General features: G+C 44.7%; 16 protein-coding genes across 16 annotated transcripts; 6 read left to right on the top strand and 10 right to left on the bottom strand.

The window, feature by feature from the left end:
- Nucleotides 1-240: 240 nt before the first annotated feature.
- VTP01DRAFT_10952 (uncharacterized protein) lies at nt 241-2,147 on the bottom strand (the record flags this gene model as incomplete). The annotated part of the gene is made up of 10 exons (XM_069379371.1): nt 241-641; nt 703-868; nt 946-979; nt 1,044-1,137; nt 1,204-1,286; nt 1,344-1,425; nt 1,484-1,611; nt 1,681-1,868; nt 1,942-2,049; nt 2,103-2,147. 10 exons carry the CDS (start codon nt 2,145-2,147, stop codon nt 241-243), a joined length of 1,329 nt encoding a protein of 442 aa, XP_069239352.1.
- Nucleotides 2,148-2,881: 734 nt separating this feature from the next.
- Nucleotides 2,882-4,520, bottom strand: VTP01DRAFT_10951 (uncharacterized protein; the record flags this gene model as incomplete). Its single annotated transcript, XM_069379370.1, has 6 exons — nt 2,882-3,054; nt 3,124-3,249; nt 3,327-3,509; nt 3,852-4,061; nt 4,140-4,273; nt 4,345-4,520. 6 exons carry the CDS (start codon nt 4,518-4,520, stop codon nt 2,882-2,884), a joined length of 1,002 nt encoding a protein of 333 aa, XP_069239351.1.
- A 2,308-nt stretch (nt 4,521-6,828) lies between these two features.
- On the bottom strand, nt 6,829-7,514 carry VTP01DRAFT_10950 (uncharacterized protein; the record flags this gene model as incomplete). Its single annotated transcript, XM_069379369.1, has 4 exons — nt 6,829-7,131; nt 7,190-7,235; nt 7,340-7,366; nt 7,426-7,514. 4 exons carry the CDS (start codon nt 7,512-7,514, stop codon nt 6,829-6,831), a joined length of 465 nt encoding a protein of 154 aa, XP_069239350.1.
- Nucleotides 7,515-7,732: 218 nt separating this feature from the next.
- Nucleotides 7,733-9,457, top strand: VTP01DRAFT_10949 (uncharacterized protein; the record flags this gene model as incomplete). Its single annotated transcript, XM_069379367.1, has 6 exons — nt 7,733-7,952; nt 8,011-8,230; nt 8,288-8,424; nt 8,484-8,591; nt 8,652-8,797; nt 9,311-9,457. The coding sequence occupies 6 exons, from the start codon at nt 7,733-7,735 to the stop codon at nt 9,455-9,457; spliced, it is 978 nt and encodes a 325-aa protein (XP_069239349.1).
- Nucleotides 9,458-10,066: 609 nt separating this feature from the next.
- On the bottom strand, nt 10,067-11,772 carry VTP01DRAFT_10948 (uncharacterized protein; the record flags this gene model as incomplete). The annotated part of the gene is made up of 5 exons (XM_069379366.1): nt 10,067-10,606; nt 10,669-10,833; nt 10,913-11,213; nt 11,301-11,503; nt 11,569-11,772. The coding sequence occupies 5 exons, from the start codon at nt 11,770-11,772 to the stop codon at nt 10,067-10,069; spliced, it is 1,413 nt and encodes a 470-aa protein (XP_069239348.1).
- Nucleotides 11,773-12,115: 343 nt separating this feature from the next.
- VTP01DRAFT_10947 (uncharacterized protein) lies at nt 12,116-13,182 on the bottom strand (the record flags this gene model as incomplete). The annotated part of the gene is made up of 2 exons (XM_069379365.1): nt 12,116-12,833; nt 12,896-13,182. The coding sequence occupies 2 exons, from the start codon at nt 13,180-13,182 to the stop codon at nt 12,116-12,118; spliced, it is 1,005 nt and encodes a 334-aa protein (XP_069239347.1).
- Nucleotides 13,183-14,198: 1,016 nt separating this feature from the next.
- VTP01DRAFT_10946 (uncharacterized protein) lies at nt 14,199-14,930 on the top strand (the record flags this gene model as incomplete). Its single annotated transcript, XM_069379364.1, has 2 exons — nt 14,199-14,645; nt 14,805-14,930. The coding sequence occupies 2 exons, from the start codon at nt 14,199-14,201 to the stop codon at nt 14,928-14,930; spliced, it is 573 nt and encodes a 190-aa protein (XP_069239346.1).
- Nucleotides 14,931-15,088: 158 nt separating this feature from the next.
- VTP01DRAFT_10945 (mitochondrial 54S ribosomal protein mL57) lies at nt 15,089-15,806 on the top strand (the record flags this gene model as incomplete). The annotated part of the gene is made up of 4 exons (XM_069379363.1): nt 15,089-15,134; nt 15,202-15,530; nt 15,612-15,680; nt 15,759-15,806. The coding sequence occupies 4 exons, from the start codon at nt 15,089-15,091 to the stop codon at nt 15,804-15,806; spliced, it is 492 nt and encodes a 163-aa protein (XP_069239345.1).
- Nucleotides 15,807-15,918: 112 nt separating this feature from the next.
- Nucleotides 15,919-16,509, bottom strand: VTP01DRAFT_10944 (uncharacterized protein; the record flags this gene model as incomplete). Its single annotated transcript, XM_069379362.1, has 1 exon — nt 15,919-16,509. The coding sequence occupies one exon, from the start codon at nt 16,507-16,509 to the stop codon at nt 15,919-15,921; it is 591 nt and encodes a 196-aa protein (XP_069239344.1).
- Nucleotides 16,510-16,630: 121 nt separating this feature from the next.
- On the top strand, nt 16,631-17,794 carry VTP01DRAFT_10943 (uncharacterized protein; the record flags this gene model as incomplete). Its single annotated transcript, XM_069379361.1, has 1 exon — nt 16,631-17,794. The coding sequence occupies one exon, from the start codon at nt 16,631-16,633 to the stop codon at nt 17,792-17,794; it is 1,164 nt and encodes a 387-aa protein (XP_069239343.1).
- A 28-nt stretch (nt 17,795-17,822) lies between these two features.
- Nucleotides 17,823-19,097, bottom strand: VTP01DRAFT_10942 (uncharacterized protein; the record flags this gene model as incomplete). Its single annotated transcript, XM_069379360.1, has 6 exons — nt 17,823-18,326; nt 18,397-18,577; nt 18,644-18,665; nt 18,728-18,797; nt 18,861-18,895; nt 18,974-19,097. 6 exons carry the CDS (start codon nt 19,095-19,097, stop codon nt 17,823-17,825), a joined length of 936 nt encoding a protein of 311 aa, XP_069239342.1.
- Nucleotides 19,098-19,834: 737 nt separating this feature from the next.
- On the bottom strand, nt 19,835-20,230 carry VTP01DRAFT_10941 (uncharacterized protein; the record flags this gene model as incomplete). The annotated part of the gene is made up of 2 exons (XM_069379359.1): nt 19,835-19,914; nt 20,110-20,230. 2 exons carry the CDS (start codon nt 20,228-20,230, stop codon nt 19,835-19,837), a joined length of 201 nt encoding a protein of 66 aa, XP_069239341.1.
- Nucleotides 20,231-20,678: 448 nt separating this feature from the next.
- Nucleotides 20,679-23,294, top strand: VTP01DRAFT_10940 (uncharacterized protein; the record flags this gene model as incomplete). Its single annotated transcript, XM_069379358.1, has 5 exons — nt 20,679-21,667; nt 21,734-22,176; nt 22,237-22,447; nt 22,510-22,713; nt 22,787-23,294. The coding sequence occupies 5 exons, from the start codon at nt 20,679-20,681 to the stop codon at nt 23,292-23,294; spliced, it is 2,355 nt and encodes a 784-aa protein (XP_069239340.1).
- A 429-nt stretch (nt 23,295-23,723) lies between these two features.
- Nucleotides 23,724-23,966, top strand: VTP01DRAFT_10939 (uncharacterized protein; the record flags this gene model as incomplete). Its single annotated transcript, XM_069379356.1, has 1 exon — nt 23,724-23,966. The coding sequence occupies one exon, from the start codon at nt 23,724-23,726 to the stop codon at nt 23,964-23,966; it is 243 nt and encodes an 80-aa protein (XP_069239339.1).
- Nucleotides 23,967-23,970: 4 nt separating this feature from the next.
- Nucleotides 23,971-24,648, bottom strand: VTP01DRAFT_10938 (uncharacterized protein; the record flags this gene model as incomplete). Its single annotated transcript, XM_069379355.1, has 3 exons — nt 23,971-24,066; nt 24,142-24,180; nt 24,241-24,648. The coding sequence occupies 3 exons, from the start codon at nt 24,646-24,648 to the stop codon at nt 23,971-23,973; spliced, it is 543 nt and encodes a 180-aa protein (XP_069239338.1).
- A 109-nt stretch (nt 24,649-24,757) lies between these two features.
- Nucleotides 24,758-26,543, bottom strand: VTP01DRAFT_10937 (uncharacterized protein; the record flags this gene model as incomplete). The annotated part of the gene is made up of 7 exons (XM_069379354.1): nt 24,758-25,424; nt 25,490-25,565; nt 25,631-25,745; nt 25,810-25,837; nt 25,893-26,076; nt 26,140-26,364; nt 26,423-26,543. The coding sequence occupies 7 exons, from the start codon at nt 26,541-26,543 to the stop codon at nt 24,758-24,760; spliced, it is 1,416 nt and encodes a 471-aa protein (XP_069239337.1).
- Nucleotides 26,544-26,722: the final 179 nt, after the last annotated feature.

The raw sequence follows: 26,722 nt of genomic DNA, 5'->3' as shown, positions 1-26,722 counted from the left end.
TCTTCCATCCATTGTCCAATAGTATGCATGGGCAGGACTCAATACTGTCGAGCGTCGTAGAGTGAGATATTTACACGTTAAGCATCGAACAGTCGGTGTAATTTTCTACCAAAAGTGGTCCTTTGTTGGTGGCTAACGTAGAATCCTGGATTTCTTGTATGACCATAAAATTCCCAGCATTCGATGATTAGAGACATGGTAGTATATTATGTATTCTTTATTTCATATTACGAGGACCATCTACATTTTGCAAGAGCATTCAGGCTTCAAAAATACATCAGGATCAAGGCCCGTGCGGTACTCTTCGGGTACCATTAATTCATATTCTTGCTTGACTCCTTGCAAAAAGTTGCCATCAAGCAGAACATATGCTCCTGACAAGGACAAAGCTTTGGATGCTCGAATGGTGTCGTCGTGCGCGGCAGGCTTGCCTGCATCTTCGGTGAACTCTACTGTGTGATTTGCGGCCTTGGTGTGGCAGCTGTAGAGTGGATGAATACACGGGAGAGCGTAGCTAACGTTGCCCATGTCTGTGGAACCTCCAGGCAGAGCTTCCTGACGTTCGCGAGAAAGGAACTTCACGCCTTGCTTTTTCATATAATTTGCATAGACTTCTGTCATGTGAGTATTCTGGACAACGTCTTGACGGTAACGCTAATCAATAAACACCGGTCTTTAATCTGTACCTTGTTTCTTGCTTACCTCTGGTTGTACCGAGATCTCTCCACTTCCAGGTTACTTCGCAGCCAGTTGCAGCGGCAGCCGCCTTGAAGCAATTTTCAACTTTGGTCATAAGTCTCTGGATATCGGTTGCCTTTGTAGTACGGCAATACAACAACGCAGAGGTATAATCAGGAATGACATTAGGCTACAAGATACTGTCATGTGAGCATAAATATTTCTGATTACAAATGACAGAAATATGTAGTACTGCTTTAGACTTACAGCAGAGCCACCGTCCTTGATAATACCATGTACTCTATGCAGGTGTAGCAATGTAAGTTATGTGATATCATCAGTGATATAGATAAAACCCTGTGTACCTGTCTGTGGGTTTGAGTTGCTGACGAAGCATGCCAATGTTAGCCCAAGCTTGGACCATGGCATCTAGCGCATTGACACCTTCCCAAGGACTGGCTATCTCTCGTTTGTTAGTTTCCATTATGCTTTATCCAAACGCATGTCATCTTGACTTTAACGTACCTCCCGCATGACTTGCTTTGCCTCTGAATTCCACAAATACATCTTGCGCTGCAATCATCTGGCCATATTGGAGATCAGCGGCACTTTATTTGCTGCTTGTTAGCAAAAATGTTTCATTGAAAGAATACTATTCTACTTGCCAAGGGTGAAGCATCAGGCAAACATCAACGTTATCTTGGAAAGCGCGTTTCTTGAGCATGACAATCTTGCCAATGAAGCGTTCTTTCATTTTCTTTTTCGTGAGTGCTGCAACTGGACTATTCTTTGCATTCATCGTTACCTTCAGCGGGTGTGCCAAAGAGGACAACCTTGCCGGATGCAACCTTTTGCTCCAGAAGTGCTTTGGTAGCAATGGCACAAGCAACACCACCGATTGCAATCAAGTTATGTCCACATGCTTGACCCAAGCTAGACACCAGAAGTTAATCGTTCTATCCCATCAATCAAATACATTATATATCTAGATACGATACTTACCCCGGCAAGGCATCATACTCTGAGCAAAAACCAATGCGACGTCCTTCGCCCTGACTGTACTCGGCAACGAATGCAGTTTTCATGCCGTATGTATGCCTTGTCACTTGAAAACCTTTCTTCTCCAGATAGTCTGTTAGGACTTTGTGTGCATGGTGTTCTTCCATCCCAATCTCCGGGTTCTTGTGAAGCTGAAATATATTTAAGATTCGTGGCATTTAGGATATTGTGCTTATAATTCAAAAGATTGGATGGCATACTCACATCCAAACTGATTTCACGAAGTTCTTCGGAAACTTGATCAATTGCCTTTGCTACGATCTCTTCAACCTTGGCAACATCGTGTTTCGATTCTAGTGCTTGAATAGCGCGCTATACCTTACATGAGAAACTAGGATCAACTTTTCTTCCAAGCAGGAACGTACCTGAGCAAGGCTTTCATCATAGGTCGGAGGAAACAGAATTGTCATTGTGATTCAAGATATGTAAAACTAGGAATAGTCGCGATAGAATTTCTGGACGGGCTGTTGGTGTAGCTTTTATATCAGCAATGCTTGATGGATGCCCGTACTTTCGGACTCACGCCCTGAATTAAGATTTTCCCAGCTTTGTCGCCAAAATCTCACACGCTTCCCTGAGATTTTGTTACAGTATCTTCAGGGTTTTAAGGCGCGCCTTGTGGGAACCACAAATCGCAGCCCGGGAAATTTTTGGTCCGCTTTTTTGAAAAATTAAGGCGCATGCCCAGAAAATTTTGATCGGTTTGGCAGACCTTTCTCCAATGGATAAAACGAAAAGCAGAGAAGCTAAATATAGCGATCCCCGGCTTCGAAGCTTTTGCATCTTTCTTTCCATTTGTAAAGCCAAAGTTACTCTTTTAGGCTAACAAGCGTTTTCATGCTTCGCTTCGCTCGCTGCGCTTGATTCGCTAAAGCTCATGGCTGATCTGAGTCTGTAGAATAAACTCGCTTGGCCTTCATAAACCTCCGTTCGATGGCGCCGTGCTTGCAGTAGCGAAGCGGATGCAAGCACGGCGCCATCGAATTCCGGTTTATTCAGACCGGCGCTCGCATGAATTGATGCTTGTGAGAGATATAAAATAGATGCCTTTTTTTTCTTCTTTGGAAGGGGGCGGAGCCCCCTCCAGACCCCGCGCTCCTGCGGAGGGCTGCTCGTTCAATGAATAAATGGAATATGCAGCAATTTAGTTCAAAATTTCTTTATAAACTATATTGCGGGTGGCGTTTGCCATGAGGACATTGTGCGGAGCTGCAACGGTCTCGCGAAAAGCGAGCTCGGCATCATCTTCAGAGGTATGTGGAGGAGATGATGGGAAGAAAACGGTGATATTCAGGGATGAAATCGCTCTAGAAAGCGCTACATAAAGCTGTCCGTGCGAAAATACCGATGTAGGCAAATAAACGGTAACTCTATCAAGTGTCTGACCTTGACTTTTGTTGATGGTCATAGCGAAAGACACTCTGACAGGAAACTGATGTCTGGAGAATCGGAATGGAAGCTCTTCAGACTCGGAGGAGTATATGGTTATGCGTGGTATATATACGATACGGCCTAACGATTAAGACGTACGATCATGAGATTACTTATTATAAAATTTGTACAATACTACATTTAAATTCATGGTTTACCTGCATGATGGCCTGTGATGATCTCGGCTTCAATAAGATTTGTTGTGAAACGGCGGCATAGTAGCCTCGTGCCGTTGCATAGGCCTTCCTCCGGCGAAAGATTCACGATGAGCATAATAAGCAAGCCGGTCTTCAGATCAAGTTGATGCGGGGGATGTTTGACGGTTTCAAGGAGTTGAGAAACTCGACAGGATATAACTCAGCATCGCCTTCTAATAATATTTCACCAGTAGAAAGATAGGTATGTGTTTCGCCGGGAAACAGCACAGTTCCTCTTCCGTTGATCTCGTCTACCGTCTTGTTCAAGGTGCAAAGAATTGCTGATTTACCGATGGCACCGGAAACTTAGGAAACTATGTTGATCAGGCGATCCGGGTATTGAAGGAAAGGCTGTATGGATGATGTCGTCTAAAGTATTTGCTACGCGACACCATTGCTGAGGTAATTGAATCCAATCGGTTGTGCCTTGAATCGGATGCTGATCTCCATTTCCAATTCGTAGGAGATATTCAGCGAAGAACTGACCATTGGCTGCAGGTGTATTCTGATTATGATTCTGAAGCTGTCGAACGCGCATGTTTACAGTGAGAGACATTCTAAAGATGTGCTGCCAGAGTGCTGACGACTTTAGAGACGCCCGGATAACTGCGTTCTTGTCTCCATGCTTTATAACCGGCAGGGTCTGCCGGAAATCGCCCCCAAAGAGGACAACTTTGCCTCCAAAACGAACACTTCCTAAATTTTCGTCGACAGTGCCCATTATGTCGCGTAGAAGTCTGTCTACAGCTTCAATTGCATATCTACTTGATATACTTGCTTCGTCCCAAGTTATTAATTTGGCAGCCTGTAATAATAGCGCTTCATAGGACTGTATAGGCATTCTACATCTTGACGTACTGTTCAAGCCTTCCACGGGGATTTTAAATCGCGAATGTGCATCTTGCCACCTTTTAAAAGCAGTGTTGCTATTCCAGAAGATGATACAGCAAGAGCAATGTGTCGCTGACTCTGTACATACGTTAAAAGTACATTGTATAGGAAAGATTTGCCTGTCCCACCGGGTCCATCCACAAAGAATAAACGACTTTCCTGGTCACCCTCGTTGGAGTTATAAATTGCAGTAATAACAGCGTCAAAAACTGCGCGCTGGTCGCCGTTCAGACTGAAAATCATATCCGGCAAACATGCTCGCATGTCAACAGAATCATATTTGTCGAGTTCTCGTCGAATAGCATTAGAAAACGCACCGTTTCATCAACTTCTGGCAGCTGTGGCATTTCTGGCAGCTAGGATAATGATAAACCATAGATCCGCAGGCAAATATCGAATTCTCGCAAGGCATTAATGTAGCACTCTTCTTTCTGACCTTCAGTCAGACAATGCAGCTCGTTATCAAGACTTTGCCTTCTTCTATACTGAAAGTCAGCTGAAAATTCATCTCGGAATTTGTTCCAAAGGGAAGCGGGATCTGCAGGTTGGCATTGTGTCAATATGACAGCCAGCAATCTCCGTAGTTGCGAAGCTGAGACTTGAAACAATGCGGCTTTTTTGAAGCATTCCACCCATTGTTACCATTCCGTAGAAGACCACAGGCCCTTGCTGCTGCCTGAAAAGTATGGTACAATGTTCCATTCCCAGTCTTGAGATAATTAAAATCCGTAGCGCCTTTAACGTGAAGCAACAGTAGTCTGAGCGAATAACGTTCGAAGTCTCGTGGACGGACAAAGTATATGCGTCCGATTGTACGCGCTGGTTTTCTTCTTCTATGCCATCGCTTGTTTCTGTAGCAATAATGCTTTGGAATATCAATATAATAGTATTCTCGCGCAGAAGCGTCCCGACGATTCGAGCTAAACCATGCAGTCAACGTTGTCTCATGATCTCTTTGTAGTACTTGCTCTATGTCGTCCGTATCGCGGAATAGAATGTTTTGGGCATTAGGAAGATGGACGGTTAAGGAACATATCGAAGGGTATTGCTGATGAATAGGGTATGCAAAAAGTCTCCAGCAACATTCAGTGCTTGAAATGTATCTAGAATTTTGCCATTGCCGTATTTCATCAACAGCATCCTCTGTAGCGCCAATCTGCTCCTGCCTACTCTGCAAACGCACATTGGCACGATCATGGCCCTTGTAGACGTATTTTTATACATATTTTACAGCTTTTGAGGTGCTGCAGACTTCGACATTGATATGGGCATTGTACTTCATCGGTAGGTACGGATTGCATGGAACTATCCATCTATCATCTGGTTCAATGGGTCGATTTCTGGAGACAGTGAATGAGCGATTGTTGTCTGGATGTTTATATTTAACAAAACCGGTCTTCTCGTTAATAGTTGTTTCATTTTGAAAAGACTTGGGATACGCTTAGAGCAGCTTCCGTTATGTAGTGACTTTTTATTTAGTAATAAGGAGAGAGATAAGTCTGTGTTTAGTGATTATTTTTTTAATTAATTAAAAAAAGCTCATTGATCTTCAAGTCCAAGAGCTTTGCAAGCATGTCATGTTGGGAATTTAGAGGTGGTCAGGGATATGATGTGATATTAGGTGTGAGATTGACAAGCACGAAGTGATTACCGTTGATCAGTTGCAATACAATTGGACGTACAGTCGCTCGTTATGGCATTCCCAATGGAAGAAAAGTTTGTGGGTTGCTCCCTGTGCCACTATAAACTGCTATCGGTGTGTTGAATGTGTCAGCAGCAATCTGTGCGCAATCAGGAACAACAAACCAATGCTCTGGTGAGCATGGCGAGTCTTGACATTCAAAGATCTTCAACAATGCCGCTGTGTCATATGACAATGCTCTCTGATACAAGTCTAAGTGTGTACGAAGACGGTTGCACATAGCCAATTTGATTAGCTTCCATTGCTCTTGATCGTTTTTAATAGACTTAGCTAGTGCTCTGAACTCACAGTTGCCATCACCAGTTATGTATGGATTGAACCATTGTAGTAGGGATGAGTGGGTCAATATGAACGCCAATGATCCATTAGATTTGAAAACTGCAAGATCCATTTGCTTAAGATACAGTTAGTTAAAATATCCTGCAACCGTCTGTTTTTTATTTACTTTTCTACAGGTAAAGCTTGCGGTTCCTTCACAATCAGTCGTATTTTTGGTATTGCCGAAATGGTTTTTGATGTTGTATTCTTTGACGATTTTTGCCGTTTAATGGCTTTCTTTTCTTCGTTTTTGATTTTTTCTTCTAATATTTCAACTGCTGTTGCGCTGCGTTTTGTACCTTTTGTTCTTCCTTTAGGCACTACATGTGTAGGCTCTTTTAGCTCTCCTAATGTTGATGAAACGGGCTTTTCCATAATTGCGGTTAGCTGTTCTAGAAGATATTCTTCGTTGTTGGTCATCAGCCATGTGTAAAAACCGCTGTTCGAACTCGTACAGTTTTCCCTTGTTTTTTCACTCAACGTCGCAGCTACAGAAGTCGTTTTCTCTTCAGTCTGTGGTAACACTACTTTTGTCTTTAATTTCATGTTGCATTATATAGTAAAAATGCCTTCTACACAGTCTTCGTAGAGCAACCATCGACTTGCAATTGTTGATAGTGGCACAGAACGCTTGTAAGGCAACAGCTGACGACATGGCAAGCAGAAATTCTTGCGAATTCTACAATCGCGTCCTTTGGCAGTTTCTCTCTGTTCTTGCTGTACATGCGGAAGTTCACGTTTGATCTGATAGATCGCGTAACGTGAGACTTTACCAGGTAAATTCTCCAAAAGCTTGTTGAGAAATGGATCTCGGCCAAATTTTTCCTGGTCATTGTGCAATTCTATCATTTCACTCTGATCAAAGCAAGCAATAAATATATTATTTTTGAATGAAATAAGAAATAGGATATACCTGGTGACGGATACAGGTATTATTTCTTGCAAGAGCATTGCCAAGACTACCAGAAGAATTCAACGTATTCTTGATCACAGCGTGCGCCCCTTCTACGCGTTGAGTAGTAATGGTGCCAAAATGCAACAGCTCTTTCGTATAGGCTCCAACCCTTTTTTTTTTTGCTTTTTCAGCATGCTAATAATCATCAATTAGTGACATAAATTGCTTCACTAATTATGGAAGCAGTAACTCACTAATTAAGATAGTCAACAATTATATTAGTCTTACAACTGAATTGTGCAATTTCAATGTACTCGCGTTTAGCAGCCTCAAAAGTCCTCATGCTTTTCGAATAGATGATGTTCTCAACAGCTTTAAGCAAGACTTCTTGTTGACTTTTGCTGCTGAATCCTTTCAAGCAATTTTTCTTAAAATTGCTGTCGTATCCCGTAGTCTTTACCACTATGAGCAAAAATATGGGGCCTCATCCAAAAAGATGGCCCGGTGGATTTCTAAAAACGACCCATATGCATCGGTACCAATTCGCTAGGATTCACCTCCATGCCTCCACCCACAGAATCCTTCCCCATTTGGAGCGCCAGCTCCCAACTCCAACTAAACTTGGATCACCTCCATAGTGCCGTCCATTCCTTCATACTTGACGTCAGCGACCCGTGCTGGAGAGATGAATTTACCGGTGACAAGCTGCAGACCATCATGAGCACTGGCAATCCAAAGCTGCCACCCTTGGAACGGGATGTGCAGAACGTTTTCGAGCATTGTGCGGCGTCGGTTTCTGTTGGCGAGAGCGATGGACGACGACAATGGATGGTAACAAGGTCTTCGACACACTCTGGAAGTCTGTGACAGAACTCGGCTTTTTGACCCCCGGTCCCAACCCGATCAAGATTGGATACAAAGAACGTTACTCGACCATCTAAACCTGTACCTGCAAGGAAACCTTACCGAGATCATCAGCCAAGGAACGGAGATGGACTTTGTCGTGCGTTGCTGGAGCAATCTTGATAAGTGCTACGATGACTTGGCGGTGACAGGGCGGTAAGTTTTTTTGTGATACGTACATTTTTTTGTGCTCACAAACTTATGATTTGAAAGTGACCGAACATGCATGTCCACACTGGTCAGGATCAATGCGAAGAGGGCGATCAGTGGCGCCAGACCCATCGAGGAGCAACAGCGGTCAGTGCGACCGGATATGCTCGTTATGAAGGATGGTCTGGACTTCGCCGTTAGTGAGTGCAGCAAGGATGATGTCGGTGGAATTGGAAAGAAAGAGATCGTTGAACGACAGCTCCACCTCCCAAAATATTAAAAGACATGCTCAACCGAGCATTGAGCAAGGGAAAAAATGCAATCTCGCTTGCTCGCGCTCTGAGAGTTGTCGCCCTAAACCACAACAGTAAGACATCATCACTGTACCTAACATTCTAGGCAATTTGCTTACCCATTTTTTCTTCAGGCACACTGATGCAGGTGTTGATGCTCGATTGCCGTGGTGGTTATGTCTGCCGCCTTCTCAATACCGACGAGTACGAAATCCCAAGGAGCCCAGCATTGATCATCGCGGAGCTGTTCCCTATAATGAAGCTGAAGCTGAAAACCAAGGTTAGTACACTGACTCACTGACATAACATCACTGCAGTTCTGATCACAATTTGATTCGCATGCTGTTGCGAGGGAGACAATGGAACAAATCAAAAACCACCAGCAGCAGACCCTGGGCGACGACCCTGACTTTTCCTTATCGTCCCAAGATACCACCATCTCTCTCCCACCATCCCTTACCCTCACATCAAAAAAACAGATTAGTATGTACATATGGTGCATTCGGACTATCACTGAACACAGACTCTATTAAAAAATAACCTGTGTAACATTCCTCTTTGAGCGCTAAAATCCACGTTTGGAAAGCGTTTCTCCTCTGTCATTGGCCGGTGGGCCCTCAAATTCGAAAAAATCGCTGTGGAAGCATCTTTTTTTTCTGGAGGCTGTAGCGGTTTGAGGAGTGGGTGGCGCACAGTTAATTAATTTATACATCATCCATATGTGTTGGATGGAAGAGTGTATAACACGAAATGGCTACAAAATTAATGTTCACTTTTGGAGTTTGGCAGACAGAACAGACACCAATCCGAAGAACTCGACTTTGAAAATTTTTGGGTATTCAGCATCTGTATTCCCGAAAACCCTGGTGTTTTTGCGCGACGCCAGGGCGCTCCGACATGTTCAGGAGATAAAAAGATGAGCGCTACTGCTATGAACTAAACCGAAAATTGCGGGCGCATGTGCGCCGCGACGCAGGAGCGCTAACACCAAGTCAAGGGTATATTCCCATCGAGCGCCATCGAATGGAGGTTTATGAAGGCCAAGCGAGTTTATTCTACAGACTCAGATCAGCCATGAGCTTTAGCGAATCAAGCGCAGCGAGCGAAGCGAAGCATGAAAACGCTTGTTAGCCTAGAAGAGTAACTTTGGCTTTACAAATGGAAAGAAAGATGCAAAAGCTTCGAAGCCGGGGATCGCTATATTTAGCTTCTCTGCTTTTCGTTTTATCCATTGGAGAAAGGTCTGCCAAACCGATCAAAATTTTCTGGGCATGCGCCTTAATTTTTCAAAAAAGCGGACCAAAAATTTCCCGGGCTGCGATTTGTGGTTCCCACAAGGCGCGCCTTAAAACCCTGAAGATACTGTGCAGAAATGGTAATTTTGGCATGGTATGTATTACAAGATGCATTTTCTACGGTATTCAAGAGAACATGTATATACATATGGTTTACGCATACATCGACAAAGGGGACTGATGATGCGTGGTAACCGGGAAACTTGTAGAGTTATCTAGCGTGTTACGAAGAAAAGACAAGGAAAAACTAATCATCAGTCTTCTTGACCGGAAGTAAAATTACCATCGCGCATGATAAGCCGTGTTTCTTTTGGAAAGGCCGCTAAAGCCTTCGCCATATCGCGGTCGATATAAAGTTCGTGAATTCCCTTGATATTCACACTGCAGATCGGGCACTGCCAGTTCCGTCGAGCAAAGTTGCATTCAAAGAATATCTTGGCGTCAAAGCAAGGAATATGAGAACAATAGATACCCCGTGCAGGATGCTCTACCCGTGCCAGCGTAATAGGGTCTGTCAACGGAACGACTTGGTCGCCAAGCACAATATCTTCATCCTCATCGGTCCCGTCCGTCGCTGCACTGCCGCCCGATAAGTGCCTTGCACTATTTGGGAATGCATCAGTACACGCGTGAAACATTTGCTGTGTTTTCTCGATATCATCTCGGTCATTAAGCGGGCATTCGTCGAGCAAACGGGCAATCTTGCTTTGGAGGTTCGAAGCTTTGGTTTTAGTTGCATCGATCGCGTTAGCTATACAGATGGAAGAGGACTGCACATAGAGCTGGCTGACAAGCTATTTGAACAATGGATTAATAATAGGAATTCCCATACGGCTAGGATGACGATGATCTGTACCTCGGAAGGATGTTTTTGCCACGCTGTACACACAGACACGTCTTTGATATTGTTGGTACCGGGCGCCCGGCGCAAATAAATATCGATTGTCTTGTCTGCTAGAGCAGTGTCCCAGTCGATCTTTTCCGTCAGATCGATGTGTCTGAAGCCGCCATCTATCAGACGCTGGAAGATAGGCCAAAAGTTAGTCGACTATCCGACATGTCCCCATCCCAAGGTTCTACAATGGGGAATACTGGCTTACCTGATCAGGTTCCGTCCATTGGTTCTTATCATCAACGGATTTAACCGCCGTGGCAGTTGTCAAAAATTCAACTTGCGGAACCCACAGGACCCGCCGCGTCTGCCACAGATACATAAAGTATCGCTGGCCTTCCTGCCGCTTGGTTTTCATAAAGTTTCGTGTAGGCAAGGATATCCGCAACGTGCAATCGTCATCTTCTTCCTGCAAATGTTCGTCTATTGATATATGCACAACTTCTTGATCTATCTCAAAAAAGTCGCTGGATGGAACCAAATCGTATGCCAAAAGCTCAGGCTTTCGACTAGTCAAGTTGGGTCACATGAGCGAAATCAATATCCGGTCCTAATTTTTTTGGTGCGCGGTGCCTTCCACCCCCTACTATCTTTACCTTTCACGCAGCTGACGAAGAGCTTGATTGCGCGTTCGCCACAGTGGTTGCCCAGGGTATATGATATTGTAAAGGAATCGCGCCCGGTCGTTTTGTTTCGGGTGATGAGCAGGTACCTTCTTTGTCGTCAAGCCATACTTGAATAACAGTTCGTGTACAGTCGAGAGTTTTGCTTTGCTTAAAGTGAATAGATTCGACGGTTCCTGGTTTACATTCGACCATCCAATTTGTATATCTCATACAAAACACGTTAATTTATCATTCTTACCGAGAAGAACTCGACAGACTGCCTCAAGTTCTTGCATCCTATCGATCGTCCAATCTCTTGCATTTGATCGATCGTCAGGATCGGACGAGCGAACTTGAATCGGCGAGGTCTGCCGGGCATAGCAGTGCGTGCTAACCGTCTGCTGCCGCTGCTCGCCGTGGTATCAAATCTGCTGAGCTTGACACCAATGGAGGTGCTTTGCATATTACTCTCTGCTTGGAAAAACTTGCACGATGCTTAGCTTGGAAGGCGTTTTTTGACCGTTCTTTCATTCCGACCAACTCAGTTCTCCCAAACGATGGCTTGACATGGGATATATGCCGAAAAATGTTTTTGGAAAGTAGGCAATGATATCAGACGTACGGAAAAGGAAGCAAAGTGTTGTTGCCTGTATCCAATGACATCAACAATCTTGATACAGGCGTCCATTCACATGCGAGATAGCTGCGTGGATAATCCAAAGAAGGAGGAAGGCAAACAAGAAGCTTGCAATATGGTTATTGTATATACATTTTTTCTGATTAAAAGTTTTCAAACAGTTACGATTTTAACCAAAAGTGCTGACAACATGTGCTAACTGCATCAGGTTTTGTGCTGACTTGTCCTTCTCCGATGATTCACGTTGACCCTCTTTTTCTTGCTGCGACTTAGGAAGTACTACAGGAGGATGTAGCAAGGTGAAAGGAAATGGAGCCTGACCGGCAGGTGCATTTAGCTTCAGAGGTCGATGTTGGTAAAATGTGGTGTTTACAAAAGGAGACGGAGGCGGTTGTACTTGTTGCGGGTGATTCGTTTGCTGGTGTTGTTGGGTAATATTCGGCGTGATGGTGGAAGAAGGAGCAGAAGGAGAGGAAGTGGTAACACCGTTAATGGGAGAAATATTGTTCGTCTTTTCGGATATTGCACTCGAGGAGGATGCGGTGGTCACTTGCGACAAGGGCGAAGCTTTGTTGCTGCGAGTCGGTGATAGCAGCGATCGATGATAGTTGCTCAAGTGCTGATCAATAGTCAGGGGCGGATCGACTTGGTAAGGGTCTGAGCGGATTCTGTGATGAGCGTGCAACCTTGGCCGCGGTCGGGGCTCATCTTCAGAGATGCTTTGTGCACCAGATTTCCGTTGAGTACGTCTGGATTTTGGAGACATGTGTGTACGATAATGTTGCATCATATTATCCTGGCGAGAAAATCGAGACTGGCATCCGGGAAATAGGCAAGGGAAGTTCTTCTCGCCTGTATGGATGCGGTTATGTCGAGCAAGGTGGCCGCTAAAAAATTTCATGATGTTAACAAATCGAACCCCCGTTAGCGTTGATTAGATAATACAAACCTCGTTGTGAAACTCTTATTACATCCTGGCTCAGCACAGTGGTATTTCCGCCTGGTATTTTGTTCGGATGACTGTGTAGCTTTTGCTAGAGGAGGTTTGGCGGAAGCTTGGACAACTTCGTCAGATGATGACGACGACGAGGGAGAATATGGCTCTTTGTTGTGTGGGTATTCAGTTGCTGGCGAATGAATAGTGTTGTCATTCAGTAGACTTATTTGTCGACCGGACGAGTCGATGACGGAAAGAGTCAACTCCTTGTTTAATCGTTGCTGGTCGGCATATTGCATGATGGCAGACAAGAAAATGCGAAGGAAGAAGAATATCCTGATGGATGAAGGGAAGGAGCTCGGTTTCAAAACAAGACGAAAAAGAAGAAGGAAAAATGGTTGAGAGCCAAACATAAGGCATCGTTTCCGCGGAACATACACAACTCCGAACGAACCGAGCTCAAGCGGGGAAAGCTTCCCTTGGATAAAGAACCCTGTCGCCTTTCAGGGTTCCTCCAACCAAAACGGGATACCTTGGAAACGATGCTTTTAATGCTTCAACCTAAAGCTGGGTCGTCTGGTGACGAGCCCAACAAGGTCTTCATGTGATATGCATAGGGATGTGCATCCGTATGATTCTGGGTGTTGCAAACTCAAACAAGCCAAAATGCAAGGTCGGATCGTCCAAATTGCGCTTAATAAGCAACGGGCGGAACATCGCTCGTCCTTGATGGTCACTCAAGCCTACATCATGTAAGGTTCTGCTACCCAGCAATTTGCTTGTCTCGCCGTGAGCGAGTCCTATATCAGCCATCTACACTCTGCTGCTATCAAGCGGGTATTCCTTCAATTCATAAATGTAAACCTTTTTTGCGGAAGAAATTATATGTAGGCAGGAGCGTCAGCTTTATCGATATTTTCTCCATGAATCGAGTTAGCTCAGGCGATATACATGTAGTATGCTGGATCTAAATATACTAGAATTTTAACTTGATGTCACTCGAAATAACTGATCGCCACAGTCGATGGTTCGGGGAAGTTCATTACTTTTCTGTCAGTCAGTTGTAAATAGATGTAGAGATCGGTCTCAGTGTGCTCTTATCTTCTTTTCTTTTGCCGTACGCTGGCTTACAGTAATAAGCTGGCTGCAATGCAGTTGGCGCTAGATGTCAGTTTGCTGTTACATGGTGATAGTTAATCTTGTCAGTTTTCTTGAGTACCCCTGGCAGCCCGTCTCCTTTAAAATCGCTCGATAGGGGCCCACTCGATGAAGCATAGTTCCCTCCCTTCCTTCCGACCTTTACGTGCGATTAGCCATGCTGCTTCGGGTCTATGGAATTATACGTCCGGATTTGACAGCGACTATCAACACCAATGCAAGCACTTCAAAAAGTCCTCTGGAGAAAGAGCAGGAAGTTTCCGAGCAACATAATCCAGAACGTGCACGCCCAGAGGAGGAAGAACAAGACGAACAACCAGCCCAGGAATTACAAGAACGAAAACACGAGGGTAACAGCGAGGTCATATCCGCAGAATGGGCTCAAATGACTCCGGAAGATAACAGACAGCATATTCCTGACATTTCTCTCCTCAACGCAGTTGATATCGACGATGTTAGCACAAGTAGTCTCTCTGACGATGAAGACTTTGAAACCGATTCATACCCGCCTCCACCTGGCGGTCCATACTTTGCCAAAGTTGTTATGCTTCGTAAAGAATTACTTCGACTGGAGCAGCAGGCAAAAGAGCCGTCCAATCTAAGGGTACGTCGACGACAAAGTCGCATTTCGAAGCGTATCAATCGATCTCGGTAAGATATGAAGAAAGAAATATATAAATTCCCAATAATTTATTTTAAATTTGGATTTATTGAAACAATCCTTGGGTTAGCATTTGCACAGCTGCCTTTGATACTTGATTAGGAACCGGAACGTAAACCCCAACAAAGCCGTTTTACATTTTCCCGGTACATCAAAGCAAAACTGAGACGTGCCAAAGATTTATCGAAGCTGCATGGCTCTGGTACTCCTTTAGCTTCTGCACAGTAACGTGCTTCTCTTTGCATATTAAGATGTAGTATAATAAAAGCGGTTTGCATTTTCCTGGGATGTCCTCTTGAGGGACAGCATGAATTTCAAAGTCACAGATGTACATTTCCAACTTTGACAGAGCTGCCAAATTTTGTTTCTACCAATATCATAATACAATGTTTGCCGCCCTTGCTTCTTTCCGTTCAACCCCTGCCCGTTATGGTACACATTTACGAACTATAGACACTTTACAAATAGCCGTGTGTATATTCACTGCTTCTATGTCTAGCACGATTCTACAGTTCAACGTTAAAATCAGCATCTGCCGAATTCGACCAGGAAGCCATTGCCTCCAAGCTAGGCTTCTCGATCCGCACACCAGGCATTCTGCAGCAAGCACTCACGCACAAATCATTCAAACACGACACTGTACCTTCCAATGAACGCTTAGAGTACCTAGGACAGCGTGTACTCACCCTCTTAGTAACCGAGCACCAAGCTACCAACGCAAGCAATGCAGAGCAGCTTAAGGCTGCGGTCGACGAGAAGCTGGATCACGATCGCTTGAAGAGCAAACTCGAGACCCTGGGACTCGACAAAGGACTACAATATCATTTAGTAAGCGGATACATATTCATAAATGCAGGTTAATCTTTAATTTGCCTTCCCCTAACTTTATATATCATTTCTTTGTTTTAGCCAAAGGAAGGATCTAAAGTCCCTGCAAAGGCAATGACAGCATTCGTAGGAGCTATTTATCAGGATAACGTAAGCATGCACATGAAATGGAATAGACATGATCCTCCTTAAAATAGCCGGGCTGATAGAAATAATCTTTTAATGTAGGGCATGGAAGCAACACGCAAATTTGTAAAGAAGTATTTGTTGAACTAGAGAAAGAAGGTAGATAGATTATGTACAGGCGAACCAACAATGGATTAAAAAAGGAAGAAGAAACAAAAAAGATATTATCATCGTCTTTCGAGACAGAGAAGCGCAGGCAATGTTATACCTCCATAGATGGTGAAGACGATGAGGATGGTGGTTCTTGTAAATGGGCAGGGATAGGTGGTCGATGGCGCGATCGAAGCATGGTTACTAAATCATCCAAGACACGTCCGTTCTCTGGCTTGGGTATTTTCTCCTCTTCGTCCTCGTCAACTGGCTGAGGTGGTCGCGTTGGATGTATCTGATCGGTCAAGCGTGGTGGCCTGGACGATTGATTAGATGGTGCCGGTGGTAACCTCGGTGCAGGATGGGCATATGAAGGAGGATGGCTCAAATAATACGTGCTTGGAGGTGGAGGTGGAGGTTGCGCGGCGTGTCCTGCTGTGGTATTGCTCAATGGTGGAGACGGTCGATGTTCGAGCTCCCAAATGCGTTGCCTTAGACGCTCATTCTCTTGCTCTAGTTTGTTGACTCGTTCTTGCAGTCCTTGCATATCGCGGACCTTGCCTTCAAGTTCCTTTACGTAACGCTCTTTCCTCTGCCGAAAGGCACGCTGAGCAGCTCTGTTCTGTTCAGCTCTTCGAGTGTCAATGACCCCTTTCCGTCTGGTCGTTGTGGGCGCCTCGCCATCGCTAGCAGGAGTGCTCATTCTTGTCTGTTTAGAAATGAGGGGAAGCAAAGGAGAGGTGGAAAAAGCCAAGGCGATACGCTAGGGTCCCACTGCGCTGAGTCAGCCTGGTGAGTCTGAATTTGCTGGTGCGGGTGTACGAATGCCTCCTGTTCCCATGGCTATTACCATGCTCAGATCGTCGTCTCGTTACTTTCAACGCACCTGTATTCAGCAATGTGCTCGTTTAAGCACGTCTCGATCCAAATGGTTTCACCGATTTCTTTCACCCAAAGAAGAAAACGAGCTCTATTTCGGCATAACGTCTGCATTTCGCAAAAAGCTTGGGGAAAAGTCCAATGAAAGCAAACAATCGTATGCCAATTTGATCGAGTCTGTTATACTTGCAGGTGCCAAGAACAACAAAAGCGGCAAAATGGCACTCTCGATTGGACAACTTGGCAAACTGAAGCAGGACCTGGATGCTGCTGGCAAAGCCAAAGACTTGGCGCACTTGCATACTTTGCGACAACAAATGGACAACGCAGAGGTTGACAGCGTAGCAATGTATAACCGGCTAATTCGTGCATATATCGCGGCGGGCTCAGTCCAGGATGCGGAAAAAGTACTGAAAGGGTTACGAGAACGAAAACTCATGCCGAGCAGACGTACTTTTACATACCTGATACAAGCTTATATGAACTCTGGACAGCTAAGACGCGCAAGAAAGCATGTCGAGCATATGCAGCATTTATCATATCTTCAAAGAATGCGGGATCCGTTCGATCTCAGTGTGATGCTACGCTATCATATCCAGTCTAATGAAACGCACGCTGTCGAGCTTTTGTGGAGCAACATCAAACAACATGATATTTCAAAACTCGGAATGACAATGTGCACACAATATCTCGAATGGCTCATACACCAAAATGCAAAAAGCAATCAACTCGCAAGCTGTTTACAAGACATCTTACCTCGCCTTGACCTGACACATCCGCCCAACGAAACCCACCTCAATATTATTTCGCAATGTATCCATCGCGTTCTCTCTCAATACCCCGATGTTGCCGAATCCACTCTTTTATCAATATCTCAAGCAGCTTCTCATCAACGCGTGCTCGATGCACACATCGTCCCTATTTTGCAAGCTTACATTACAAATGACCAGCATCTGAAAGCAATTGGATTTTACCATCGGTTAATGCAATGTAATGCGAACATCCCAACAGAAGCTTCAACGATGATTAAGCAAGTTCGCGATCGATTGTTACAAGAAGATATTGCTATTCCCGCTGAATATAATACTACATTGTTACCATGTAAATAAAATATGCATTTTTCTTTTATAGCTGCCTCTATAATTTCGCAGGAGAAGCGTTTGATGCCAAAGCAGCTGAAGTAAAGTGTTCATCTAGTAGTTGATTGTAGCGTTCGGGTTGCTCTTCTGGAATCGCATGACCGCTTCCCTCGAATACTTCAAATCTGGGATTGAGGATCTGTTTCATATGATAAGAATACTCTGGTCTCACGAGGTTATCCCATGTGCCTGTAACGACCATCACTGGCAGGCCGCTTGCTTTGATCTTGCGAAGACGAGCGTCTGAAAACGAATGCCGCAAGCAGGCAGCTGTCTGCCCCAGGTTGCCATGAAGCGGCTGCAATCGAGAGCGACGCACGTGGGCGATAAAGTTTGCAGAGGCCATCTCACGATTTGTTCGGTGTTCTTCTGCCTTGGCCGGATTCGAAGGCCTTTCGTTCAGCCAGGCTTCTGGATATACGAGTTCCATTGCAGCATTCAATTTATCTCTGGGGTCCTTGTAAAAGAAGGCGATTTTGGAAAGCGTCGAAATAGCTGTCCACTAACACCATCAAACATCATTATCGTTAACATCTCCTGTGCATGGTTACGTGGTAGATAGTAAAACGTACTGTGGGTATATTACGTTTGGCTGTTGTGCTGGTGAGAGTCAAGGAACGGAATCTATCAGGAGCAGCATCGACCATCTCCAAGGATATCATTCCTCCCATAGAGATGCCGACTAGATGAATGTGTTTCGTCCAATCTAATTTGTCCAGCAGTATTAAGGCATCTTGAGCCATCTGCGATGTCCTGAATTCATGTGTTAAACTCCTCCCATAATTGGTGAATTTGAGCTGACATTCGGTAATACATTACGAGTACAATCCCAGTGGGGAGTCTACATTATTGTACCAGCCATTAAATCTCCAATTTCGCCTAGGTTGTATATTATGCACGTACCTGAATGGCCCATGCCTCTGTTATCAAATATGACAACCGTGTACTTGCCGGATTCCGCTAAATAATCCACCTGCAGGAACAGCATTTAGAAAAAAATTTGCAACGACTGTGAATGGAAAAAAGTCTGTAGTACCTGAAAGTCCCACGCACTGCAGGGTGTACTGAGACCTATCAAGAAACAATAGTAATAGGTATATGTTAGCTTGGGGATTATCGGCGCATCGTCGATTGATTGAACGAACGTACCCATTACCAGCAGCACCTTTTCAGGACCTGTGCCGTGCATCTCGTAATATATATTGACAGGCTTGGATTCCCGGTTTTCAGCAACATCGATGTATCCTTTCTTTTGCAGTGTTTCTCGTGTCATGGATGATGAATTTAGGCTATGTGGCCGACGGAGAGAAAAAGAGAAAAATCTAAAGGCACATCCCGACTGAAAAGTTACCATGAGATCTGCGCGTTGATAGAGTCTTTGTGCGACCATCTATTCAGCGCGGTATGAATTTGCTTTCCGTTGCAAGGCAACCGTTAAGCAGGCATTTCAGATCAAGTTGAACAAAAGTCATAACATGCTATGGATACATGTATAATGGTAAGTCTTTAATACAAGTTTAAAACGAACCTATACAGTATACGACTGAATTTGGTTGTAAAAATGAATGTCTTTCTATGTGTAAGAGACTTTGTACTGCTAAAATAAATTCAGTTATATTCGCTCTGCTCCTACTTCACGATTCCTAAGGATTGAACAGTTCATTGGATGTTCTTGTTGCCTGGAACTCTAAATAACTGTTCGGAGTATATTGGAAGTATCAGGATCAAGGCGTTTCAGAGTTGCTGTGCGAAATTTCTCGAGGAGACCGTTTATCGTCGAGGCAGCGATTTCTTTATGCTGGTTACTGTCCGTGAAGAGTCTATGGCTGTATCGACGTAGTATGCACAAAATGATTATTTTTGTAACATCGCCCAAAGCCCATGAGTCTCGGCAAAAAAGCAGCTTCAATCTGCGCGCCTCGAGTTGGCAGGGTCCGTTGCAGACTTGCATGAAGCATTCATTCCAGCTCCGGGTATAGCAAGCTGTTGGTCGAACAACGTACATACATATTACGTACGTAGCACCAGCATAGCCGAAACGGTCAAAACATCGTACACGATTTGTCCATTGATACCAATTTGCATTGAATCTTTTCGAATGAATAGTACTCCAATAATGTCGAATCGTACATGAAACAAAAAAATCCAGGAACGAATATTGGGACAAGCAGTGTAAGGACAAGGAATGTGATACCGGGGTAAACGGATTATTAGACAAACGTCAGGAAGGCAACGACTGTCCCGTGCTATGCATAGTGCATGCATTGATGTTTGTCTCATTATACCATTTTCTGGACCTGTTCTCTTGCTATTCCAGTATTCAATTTCTTGATCTTGTCCCGTAACCAATTTATCCTGGCAAATCGTTTCATGGTCGGATCCTATAATGATTCCGTTCTTGAGCATCTTGAAAGCAAAACGATGGCTAGATATGAGGCAAAGAATATTCTCAAACTGTGCAAAAAAGGAAAAATTCTGCATTTCTTGCAACGATCTCACGAATCATGTGGTCTAGAGCGATCATTAGCTAATCCATCGTACCAATTTCTGCAATCGTCAAACTAAATGCTAATCGTGAGATCCAAAAGCAGAAGAAATTATATCAGCATGGGAAGCAAGACCTTTGTGTATCAGGAGCTTAGAGACAGCGGAAACCTTATTTGCTGCTAGGTGCCGCGTCGTTCCATCATGTGGGAGGCAACTCGTATGGCAAATGATTAGCCGTCATCAAAATCGTCCACTCCCTATGGATGTGAAAGAAAACAAGGTCCATCATGGGCTAGAATATAAATACCAGCCAAGAACCCTTCCACAACGGGTAAAGAAAAAGGGGATATACTTTTATTGTGTACAGATGGCGAAATTTCGAGCCGGATATCCATCATACACTTTACTGCTACTATCTCTGCTGTTATCATTGCTCTTGCACCATGGTCCTTCCAATGCTGTTTCTGTACAAGAAGAAAATGGTGAATCTGATGGTGGAAACGACCCAGTTGTACACTATGACCTAAGTCAATGGATGAATAACCGCGGTTTCGGCAATAGCAACAGTCCTGGAAACTTTGATGGTGCCAACAATTACTTTGCACAGGGCGATTCAGCGACTATCTACGTTGGTGCCGTCCCATATTTGACACGTATGGGAGAACGCTACGACAACATTGAAGCTGGAAACCAAACGCTCTCCTTCAACAAGTCGCAGACATTGGGAGCCTTGCATCTCCTTGTATCTAGCAGCTACGGCCCTGTCCGCTCTAATGTCAAGGTTAACTACGAAGATGGGACTTACAGCAACACACAGCTGACTGTCCCAGACTGGCAAGTGCAGTTTCACAACCAAATTGATCGCATTGATCTTTTGGATTGGAAGCTGGAGGGAAACCCAGCAACAATTCAAGGTGCTTTATTCTCCGTGCCTGTTTACACCGATCCTACGAAAGCTGCTTCTTCCATTACAATCGAGACCCTCAAAGGTCTACATATCTTTGCAGCCACGGCGTATCCATCGAAAGGTCTTCGTATAGTCTCAGCCAGGCCAACAACACAGTGGCAGGATAATCCTCGCAACAAGATCGTCCGAGTTCGGATTCAGAACACTGCCCCTAGCTGGGCAAAATCCATTCGAGTAGAGATATCCGGATCGGGCATCAATACTATGCAGGAGGGCTTGCTCCGCTCGTTAGCTCCTGGGCATATTCGATCTATTAACGTCGTGATTTCAGCCGAGCAAGGTAGCATTCACGCCACAGTGACTGCAAACTCGGAGACTTTAGACGAGATAGCAAAGCAAGACTTTGATTTGTTCATCAGTCATCCAGAACCATATCAGCCTACAGAAGGGTAATTTACAACGCAGTGATCATATGGGTCAATAGGTCTTTATATATTAACATTGTATTTGCATAGCTCAATAACAGCGCACGTTGCCCCTGACTGGATAACAAACGCAAAATTTGGCATTTTCATCCACTGGGGAGTTTACTCTGTACCTGCGTGGGGCCCCGTGGGTAAAGAATACGCGGAATGGTACTGGTATCAAATGAACCATCCCGATGATCCAACGTATGACTACCACAAGCAGACATACGGTATAGATTTCAACTATGATGACTTTGTCAACAACAAGACACTCGGTAGCCAATTTGACCCAAAGCACTGGCTTGACATTATTCAATCCTCCCGAGCACGCTACTTTGTGTTGACTTCGAAACATCACGAAGGATTTGCTCTGTGGAACACCAGTGTCTCCGGTCGCTCTCTTGCAAAACTGGGTCCTAAGCGTGATTTCATCAAGGAGCTTATGGACGCTGCAAAGGGATCGTATCCTCAATTGAAACGGGGCTTGTACTGTGAGTATTGCCTACACCAGTGTGAAACAAGTTTCTGTACATGCAGCTGATACTGTACAGTTTCTATGCCGGAATGGTATAATCCGGTTTACCACGACCCATCCTCCGGAGGCGAATATAACCAGTGGAACCACAATGGGCCGCCCAAAAATCCGTACACAAACAAGACCCTAAACTATACCGGCGCTTATCCCATAAAGGACTTTGTGGCGGATCTACAGACACCCCAGGCTAAGGAGCTCATTAATAACTTTGATCTGGATATATTTTGGTAAGATGATAATACCAAGAACGATAGAGTGCGTACTTAACGTATTTATGTATATCTTCTAGGTGCGATATTGGTGGAGTCAACAACGCTGCCGAGTGGCAGGCTCTATTCTTCAATCAAGCTGCTGACAAGGGCAAGCAAGTAACAGTGAACAATCGCTGTGGACTCAATACTTCTGATTACGACACACCAGAGTACGAAGGTCTCAATATTCCATCGGCTCGATTCTGGGAGGCTACACGTGGTATCGATCCATATTCATTCGGGTACGTACTGGTACCAAACCATCCTTTCCATCTTTGAAATTATTCTGCTAATACGCGTAAATGTTCGTAACAGCTACAATTACGCGACACCAGACGACAAGTATGCGTCTGTTGGAGATCTGCTTATACAGTTAATAGACTCGGCATCGCAAGGAGGCAATCTTTTGCTGGATATGGGACCGGCTGCAACGGGACGTGTGCCGGGACCAATGGTCTCTAGACTCCAGGCTATGGGGTCTTGGATAGACAGCGTGGGCCAAGAGAGTTTTTTCAACACGAGCATTTACTGGGCTGCCATGACGACAACCGACTTGAATAACAGCACAGTACGAATACGCTTCCTCGCAGGTCCAGACGATTCTGCTTTTTACATTTACAGCCTCGACAGGCCGTCAGAAAAGCTCATCATTGATGTCCCTGTGCCAATTCATTCCCAAAGTGTCATTACTTCAGGAAAGCAGAATACGCAACTCTCCTGGAGTCATGACACTCAAGGACGCCTATCTATTACAGTTCCAGAGAATGTAATCAACGATGGACAATATGTATGGTTATTTAAAGTTGATAACAGCAAAGTGTAAAGAAGTAAAGTGATAATCTTATTCATTGTCAATCCTTGTGGAAGATGAGAGTAACAGTTGTTCCAGACTCTTATACATGGATACCTTGCGCGCACTCCCAAATGATTTCACTACTCATGCAGTAATTGCCAATTTTGGGGTGAGAAGAGGTAGAAGCCAACGTGCTCACAGGTATGGTCAGCTGTCGATAACTGATGTTACTGCTGCTGCCCCACATCCAATTGCACTTTTTCGTTGGATGCCACACGATGATAGCTTAGATAAAGCCAAGCCATTATTGGTTAGTCTGTTATGCATAAGGATGCATCCGGCATAAACAAAAATCCAGGTTTTCTTTCTGCTCATGGGACCCGCCTTCCAAAACTGCAATATTTCTCTTTCTTTCTCCCCCTTCTTTTTTTCTTGTGCTCTTAGTTATTGCCGTTATCTATGCTACCAGTTCACAAACAGAGCCCGCCGAGCTATATGAATAGTGTAATGAAGCGCTTTGGGCACCATTTATCCAACGATCAAAGCTACCACTTGGCAAACAAAATGGCTGGATGTTTGCACAGCGCGCCGGAAGGATCCAGCTGTTTTAGTCTTCGCTCCTCATCAGTCATTCACTACTATCCACATCAGCCCGTACAGAATATTGCTCGGCAACAAAATGGGGAACAACAAGGAGACTGAAGATCTATTGTGCCAATGCAGGAATATCATAATACAAATCAAGGCTTTCAGGATTTGCTAAAGTCGCGCTTGCAACCACCTTCTGACCAGAAATAATTTTCTATAAAGAGTATAATGCATGTTGATCAGTTCTGTAACTACTCATCTCTCATCCCAATACCATCAATCTGCATACCTTGACTGCCACTTCCACCTTTTTACCATTGATCGTATACTAAAGGACGGGTAATTAGGGCCCATATCCTCCGTTGCCTGATTGGTAAATAAAACTTACCGGGATATCTTTTATGGGAAGAATAAAGGCAGGAACATGCCGCGGGCTCAATTCAGAACGAATGGTAGTCTTTATAGACTTGATCAAGTCGTCGCTTAACGTGTAACCATCCTTAATCTTCAAAAACAAAACAACGCGCTCGTCGTCTTGATTCTTGATCTTTTGGCCGACACACAGGGCATCCTCGACTTGGGTGAAGCGGTCAACCACGTTGTAAATCTCTGCGCTGCCAAATCGTACACCGGAAGGATTGAGAGTACCATCAGAGCGTCCAAGCATGACGACACCGCCGGTCTTAGGGTTGATCCATACAAAGTCGCCGTGGTACCAGACGTTATCGTACACGCCAAAGTATGCATTGCGATACTTGCTGCGATTCTCGTCATCGCCGTACATGTATACGGGCATGCATGGAAACGGTGCAGTGCATACAAGATCCGCGGACTCAGCGAACACTGGTTTATCTACACATCGATGTGGATAATATTAGTCCATTTGCAATACCACGAATTGATGACTACTTGCTCTGCTCAGCCCAGGCCTCAATCTTCATTCCGAGGCAAATGCACTGGATTTCGCCGCGATATACAGGTAATGCCGTGTTGTGTCCAGCAAACAGCGAGCAAATATCCGTACCACCAGTGATACTGCCTAGTACAAGGTCGTCCTTGATGTGCTCGTATACAAAATCAAAACTTTCAGGCTTCAACGGCGATCCAGTTGAGTAAATAGCACGCAGTTTGCTCAGTTTGCATTTTTCTTTGGGATGGACTCCAGCTTCTTGCAGCGATTGGATATATTTCGCAGAAGTGCCAAACAATGTAATGTCGAGTTCATCTACGAGTTCCCAGAGTGACCAGGGAGAAGGCTTGAATGGACTGCCATCCCAGAGAACAAGCGTGCAACCGGTACTGAGACCAGCGACGAGCCAGTTCCACATCATCCAACCAGTGGTCGTGTAGTAGAAGAAGACGTCATCCGCAGTGACATCGCCGTGGATAACATGCTCTTTCTTGAGCTGCAGCAACAGACCACCGCCAGAGTGTACGATACATTTAGGCAATCCAGTAGTACCGGAGCTGAACAATATGAAAGCGGGATGATTGAAAGGCACTTGCTCAAAAGGAATTTTGGAGGGCAATTGATCGTCAGGCACAGATGATAAAAAGCCATCCCAAGTCGTACTGTGGAAAATATCGCGTGTAAGTTATCTATATTGTAATAGATGGAACATACACTTGCAATTTACCTCTTTTCAACTTTTGTCTGACCTTCAACGCCTTGCACAAATGGGATCATGACGACCTTTTGTAAGGAGGGTAAGCCTGGTCCCAACAAGAGTCGTGAGAACTTTTGGACAGCGGCGCTTAGAGTTGGCTGCAGGCTTTACCTTCCACAACCTGGGCAACTTTTGATGTATGATCCAGAGTCTTGCCATTATAAACAACAGCGTTTACGGAGAACAATATCTTGGGTTGAATCTGGGAAAATCTATCCAGGACACCCTAGATAACAGCCCGCACTTAGTATTCACATATCCCTTGTCCTTTTCCACATTAAACAACCCACCGTTGGTCCGAAATCTGGCGATGTCGAGCTACGAGGTCGTAAGTATCGAGATGTAAACATATCATTTCACTCCATAGTTCTACCTCCATATAGCACCCAAACTGGTGGTTGCGAGCATGGCAATAATAGCCTCGGCGCAGTTTGGAATATACGCGGCTACGCGATCATCCTTTTTGATTCCCATTGCCTTCATAGCCGCGGCGCAACGGCGTACTTGATCATACAGCTGTTTGTATGTATATGTGCGACGCTCTTTGTGCCCTTCACCTGCATTACATGCATTATTGAGTATATCACGCGAACACAGTCTCTCTTCAGGTACCAGCGTACCAGTTGCAATAATGGCAATCTTGTCCACACTCGTGCACCACAATAGATTTTCAGCAAAGTTGAGACGAGCTCCACGGAACCATTCCGGCACTTGATCCAGACGCGCCGAAGTATCCAGTATCTCGGATGCAGGTTCAGACGCAATAATCTTTGTATATTCCCACACCGTCGACCAAAAATCTTGCTGCTCGGTAACCGACCACTTCCATAACTGAGTGTAGTTTTCTATCCGCATTGTTCATACCATGCGCGACTTATTACGGTTGGTGTAACTTTTTCTTACCGAGATTGAGATTGTATTTCTTGTTTACGTGGGCGCGGAAGCGCTCCATCTGCGTGTTTTCCGGATTCTTTGGTGTCCATAGACACTTGGGTTCCGTTGAAAGGGCTGAGGTCTCTACCATGGAGGAAAAGAGGAAAAGGAAAAAGAGAGTAAAGAAAGAAGGAAAGATCTGTGCGTAAAATAAAAGAGACAAGACAGGGTGTGGGAAAAAAGAGAGCCGCATGCAAGTCCGATGAAATGAAGCGAGTCATCTCATTATAAGAAGCGCGCTGGCAATGTTGTTGATTATCTCTGAGTATT

Source organism: Rhizomucor pusillus (genome assembly GCF_041956525.1).
Source record: "Rhizomucor pusillus strain CBS 183.67 unplaced genomic scaffold VTP01scaffold_9, whole genome shotgun sequence".
Lineage (NCBI taxonomy): Eukaryota > Fungi > Mucoromycota > Mucoromycetes > Mucorales > Lichtheimiaceae > Rhizomucor > Rhizomucor pusillus.
This window is presented reverse-complemented; position numbering and strand designations above follow the sequence as displayed.